The sequence below is a fragment of the Notothenia coriiceps genome, unplaced genomic scaffold (assembly GCF_000735185.1).
Source record: "Notothenia coriiceps isolate Sejong01 unplaced genomic scaffold, NC01 NC01_scaffold00037244, whole genome shotgun sequence".
NCBI classification, from domain to species: Eukaryota; Metazoa; Chordata; class Actinopteri; order Perciformes; family Nototheniidae; genus Notothenia; species Notothenia coriiceps.
Genome location: NW_011369945.1, coordinates 11,532,501 through 11,538,500, shown reverse-complemented (window position 1 = coordinate 11,538,500; position 6,000 = coordinate 11,532,501). Strand labels below are relative to the sequence as shown.

The window sequence follows — 6,000 nt, the reverse complement described above, 5'->3', positions numbered from 1 at the left end:
GTTTGGGGGAAATTTCGAGGCTGCACATGGGTAGACTTCGCGTCCTTAAAATCCCCACAATGCTTTGCGCTTGGACCAATTTCAAAAACCCTTGCGGAGAATGGCTGAACCGACGCAGAACACATTTGAATGTAAGTATGTAGTGGCGTAGAACATGTGTTGGTAAATATGTTACTTTGTTGCATTTGTTATCACCAAAAATGTGTTCCGTGAACGTAAAGCAAGTTCATAATTAGATAGACATCGTGAGGTATTTATTTTCNAAGGGTTCGTGCACAGAGGGGATTGTCGGGAAAGAGAGGGCTGTTTGAGGAAGCTCCCATTTATTAACATTTCAACAAACAAGTTGCATATTTGCATAAGTTATGCAAATATGCAACTTGTTTGTTGAAATGTTAATAAATGGGAGCTTCCTCAAACAGCCCTCTCTTTCCCGACAATCCCCTCTGTGCACGAACCCTTACATATGGTAATTAAACATTAAAACACCTGCGGCTTATAGTCCAGTGCGGCTTATCTATGTACACATCATTCAATTTAGCTGCTGCGGCTTATATTCAGGTGCGCCTTATAGTCCGAAAATTACGGTAGTCTATCAGAAAATGAAGAAAATACTTGAGATAAACAAAAAAGCATTGGTTCACTAGTTTGTCTTTTTGTATGTGTTCCTGGAAGCTTTTGCACTTTTAAAATGAGTTTCATATTTCCACCCTGAAGGCTGAGCGTACACACTGAATGTAACTGCATTAGCTTCCTTTCTATATTGCACCTAAAGTCTTGAGAGTGAGATTGCCTTTTTCAACTTATTGGAACAACCTACCACTGCCTAATTAGTTCCATCTCAGACTGTGATTGGTTGAAGTCGAGGGAAGATTCATCGTGTTCACAGGCATCAGCAGTTTCCTGATTAACTTTAAGCTTTCGGTGCTGCTACAGGATAACATTTAACCGCTGACTTTTTTCAAACAGAAACACAACGATACAACACCCTGATTTTCTCTGAGTGGTTTCTCCCTCCCCTGACTTATGCTGGCATTCATTTCTTAATCTACTCCACTGTGTTTGCTTTTCCCCTTTTGCAGTACCTCTTTGCCTTAAGTCAGCTAATTCTTTTAACATTAGTTTCTCCATCCTTTCATCTTTTTATTTTTGGTTTCAGGGGGGTCTTTCCCTCTTTTCGTCGTTCATTGGTTTTACTCACTTCAGTCAGGAAAACATTTACCCATCAATGGTTTTAATATGAAAGCAAAAGGAATGAAAAGCAGCGAAATAAATTGTATGGACTCTCGAGTCAAAAAGAAAAGAGCTCTTAAAGGTGGGGTAGGTAATTTTGGAGAAACCCGCTCGAGTGTGCTAGAATTTGAAAATACACAGCCGGAAGAAATCTTCCACTTCCTTACAGAGCCCCTCCTCCAACACACACACGAACGTGCATATGGACCAATATAACAAAAAGTGTATCTCGAGCCGGTTTCTCAAACGTACCTACCCCACCTTTAACTATTTAATCAATGATGTTGTGTTTTTTAAATGGGCTTACTAGACCTAACTTTACTCATATAAAGTCATCAACAATGTTTCTACTGGTGGCATTGTGGTTTAAGACTTTTATTTCACAAACATAAAAACATATTGTACTATGTATAGTATTATTTAAATGTGTGAGAATCCGTTTTTGCACATGCTAATAAATGCTTTGTCTGCCCTCTGTCAGCTCAATGTGGAGGAATCAGGGAGGAGAATGAGGGTATGATTCTCAGCCCTGGTTTCCCTGGCAACTATCCTAGCAACGGTGACTGTACCTGGAGAATATACCTGCCAGTTGGATACGGTGAGTGTCGTGAGAGGCTCTTTTTCCAAACTCGAAAACTTTTAATTTTGCAAACTGTAGTGTTGGAGAGTGACAACATTGGTAGTGGTAGATAATTTAAAGAGGACATATTATGCTCATTTTCAGGTTTCATATATGTCAATTGTGGCTCCACTGTGACATGTTTAAATGTGTTATTGTTCAAAAAAGTCTTTACTTTTCTCATACTGCAGCACCCAGTCTGCTCTGAATGGTTAGATGGCCAACTGATGTGATTGGTCCACTGCTTAGAGATGTCCCGCCCCTTAACCTATCATGTACAATCTGTTGGAGCGCTAGCCAAAAGAAGTGCAAGTGTTTCATAGTGATAAAAGTCAAGTAGTGAACAAAGGTGTCCACTGTAGGAGGCATGGGGGAGTGTGTTGGATAGAAACTTCCTCTGGAGGGAACACGGGGATTGTAGCCTTTGCAGACTATTTACATACGCAGAAACCTAATCTGAGAGCCTGTGCCAGGGGTCCCTTAGTAGTACTTTAGTAGGAGAATGGCATTGCCTTTTCCATTCACTTCTTTCTTAAAAAAATGTCTTTGTTCTTTCCCCAGGAGCAAACCTTCAGTTCCTCAACTTCTCCACTGAGGCCAACCATGATTTCCTCGAGATACGCAATGGGCCCCTTGATACGAGCGCAGTGATTGGCCGATTCAGCGGCCAGGATATTCCCTCCTCATTACTCACCACCTCCCACGAGACCACAATATATTTCCACAGCGACCATTCACAGAACAAACCGGGGTTCAGATTTGAGTACCAGGGTAAGAGACCAAGAGGAATGTGTAGGGAAGGTGGTAAAAGATGCTGAAGATTGAAGCAGGAAATTATGATCAGCCCCAGGATTGTGTCAGATAAAATTAGACTTTGCTAATGTATGTTTATAATAATGATCATAATCACCATGGCGAAGACTTGCAGAGCTGAGCCCGTATCAGTATTATGAGTTACTTTCTTCTTGCAAAGCTTCATCAATTGAGTAATTACTTCAGTGTGACTGGATGTTTTTGGCAGCTTCAAATTATCTTGTGTGTTTAAGCGGAAGTGCAGAAAAAATAACTTTGAGTCCAGCTAGTTACACCGTAAAGTCACCAAGGTGAATTACAATTGTGGCAACAGAACGATATATAATAATCTTTCTTTCGTGTTCACTTATTATCCATATGTGTCGGCTCACTGTAGGGTGTAAGCGTTGTAAAGCCATAACACATTACTGAATTAGCCCTAGAGCTGATGGTGTCAGACTAATCTGCCCACAGAGCCAGTCAATTCCACATATCTATAAACCTGTATATAAAACTCTTGATCACTTAAAAGATTTCCGCAGCATCTGCCAATAAAAGGCTTCACTGCATATCTACATAACCGCAAAGAGTAAATCCCCCTCGTCTGCAAATGCAACAGGCACACAAAGTTTGTGTTTTGCGATTCAACAAACGAGCCGGCAAATGGAAAGGTAGAATTGTGCATTTACATAATGATGTGTACATTAGCATATAAATCAAGCATTATATTTGGAAACACCCCCCGTTCGCAGTATTTGCACGAATTATCTCCTACAAAGGGAAGCTGTGATCCATAGAAATCCATTTCTTTAGTCATATTTATATCCTGGCTCTTCAAGGCTCACTGCCTGCTTTGCTTTTGTATCCAAGAAGAAGAGAAAGGGAAGAATTATTTACCCACACTACTTCTGATGACTGCATCATACTACTCCGGCCTAAGTCAAACCCGCCCCTGGCATTTTCTTTCTCTCTGAAAACTCCAGTCTCAAAAGGAGTAGGAGGATGAGGAGGAGTGAGTGGGAGGTTTAGCACAAGATGAGGAAGGGAAATTCAAGTTGGAAAATTGGGAAAGAGGACTCTCCACTGTAACACCTACATTGTCTGGAAGCCGCGCATTAGCAGGCAAAACATTGAATGTTTTATGGATTGATTCTAGCTTCAGGTCATAACAAGATAAGAGTGGCAAAAACATGCTTACTAAAGGACTGAATACAAATCTGTGAATCGATTGGATAAATAAATACATGCTGTTCTGTTTCTCAGCCTATGAGCTTCAGGAGTGCCTGGATCCAGAGCCTTTCCGGTACGGAGTGGTGGTGGGGGCTGGCTTCAACGTGGGCCAGTCCATTTCCTTTGAGTGTCTGCCCGGTTATCTGCTAATGGGACATTCCATCCTCACCTGTGAGCATGGCACCACACGAAATTGGGATCACCCTTTCCCTCGATGTGAAGGTGAGAGAATTCAGATTAGTCGTTTTAATAGCCGCACATTATGGACATTTCACACATTTACCAATCCCACCAGTTAATGACTTCCTGTTTAGAATGTATTGAGCTATTTGGCATCATTAGTGCAAATAGCGGCTATGGACATTATGATTATCTATTATGAATAATGCAATTAAACAGCATTATCATCCCCATTAATGAAGCAAAGTAGTCTGCAGTGAAAATCAATACTGTGCGTAAGAGAAATGGAGTCAAATAATAGAAATTGAATAAAAGAGGGGGCTGAATTACAAAGAAAAGTAATGAGTGCTCCTTTCTTTCGCCTCGTCCTGACCCACATTCACACGCCTGGCTGTCGATTATTTCAATACGGCAGACGAAATTACAGAGGGAGGTGTGCATGGCGCGTGACACCTGGAACTTTTCAAATGGAGGAGCATAGAGATAAACGCGAGAGGGATGGGTAAGGTTGCACACGGCTCAGAGTGAAAAGGAAGAAGGAAAAAGGAGTAAGAATTTAATGTCACTCCAGGCAATCATTCTCTTTTGTGGCCTTTTTCGTTATTCACTGTGCGTTCAGAACAGAAAATTCATACCTGGGTGCTTGTCAAAGTCATGTACAAGTTGGTACCTCATGTATCCATTAACAGGGACAATAAGTCATTCAGGATGGCACATTTACTCACAATTCGTAATACCGATTTATTTTACAGATATTATCAGTCGTTATCAGCATAAGTTTATTTTCTTTTATAAAATAGACATATTGAGCTTATTTGCTCTCAGCTATTGCATTACATGTCAGCAGACCATGTTGTAACACCTTCATTTGACCCCATACAGCTCAGTATATCCTGCCCTTTAGTTTCCTTTCACTACATTATTTGCACTGTCTCAGGGGCTGAGAGACATTGATTTTTCTTAGCTTGCTTCCACTTAGCTACTTGTCTCAATAATGATGATAATACAATGTTGCTGGCACTGAACTATTTTCTGTTGTTTCTTTGTTTCCACTTCTGTCTGCATTCAACCTCCGCTGTCACAAGTCTGCCTTCTTCATTATCCCTTTTCCATTGTTCTGTCTATTTATATTGTAGAACGGTTTGTATAGAAACATACGTATCTGATGAATTGTATATTCATAGAGATGGCTGCGGAATAACTATTATTTTCCTGGTCTCTGTGGAAAAGGAGAGGCTGACAAAGACATTTTGTAAAGCTGCCCAGTTTTCAGACAGTCATTTCACATGATATGACTAAACATATTATGATTCACACGATATGATTAACTTAACCATGTGAAAGCTCACATATCTTTTCCCAGACATCATATTTGACTTGTTTTGCATTTTGAAAAATAAATTGCAACCCTTTCTGAAGTTTTCTGATGCCACCTTACCCTTGAAGCAAACACACAATTCTACAGATAGGGTTTAAGTAGCTTGCCAGCTGATGGCTTCAGCCAGATGTGCAACTCGATAGAGTGTCCGGGGTTTAATCAATGGGTCTGATCGATAGCTCATTTAACAGGTCCTGCAGTAGAGGGGCCTATCTACCATCGAGCTAAAGCAGGCCGCTGTATGACATGAACACAAACATAACCTGAGCGAGACAAAGTAACAAAACATTCACACTCTGCTCTTGGAATTATCATATACTTATAGGCTTTATATGGTGCCGTTATGCTGAATACCCGGTCTGGGTTGCTTGAGATGCCTGCACTGCTGTGATTACAACTCCTTCCTGATTGTTCCCTGCTCCACCACAGTGAATATGGGGTTTCTCTGAGGGCACCAGCGGGGATGTTAAGCTTCGTAATCGTTAAGTTGCTTAGAACCTCCTGAGTTCCTGAGGAATGTTTGAAATAAAGTTATAATTATTCTGCAAGCTGCTGTTTTGAGGCTGGG

At 40.9% G+C, this 6,000-nt stretch overlaps 1 protein-coding gene across 1 annotated transcript in view; it reads left to right on the top strand.

The window, feature by feature from the left end:
- csmd2 (CUB and Sushi multiple domains 2) overlaps positions 1–6,000 on the top strand; it is a 221,697-nt gene that overhangs the window by 160,105 nt on the left and 55,592 nt on the right. The window contains exons 42-45 of the mRNA XM_010794261.1: positions 1,083–1,098; positions 1,715–1,831; positions 2,414–2,623; positions 3,908–4,096. Of these exons, the coding sequence (XP_010792563.1) occupies positions 1,083–1,098; positions 1,715–1,831; positions 2,414–2,623; positions 3,908–4,096 (532 nt within the window). The remainder of the gene's footprint in view (positions 1–1,082; positions 1,099–1,714; positions 1,832–2,413; positions 2,624–3,907; positions 4,097–6,000) is intronic.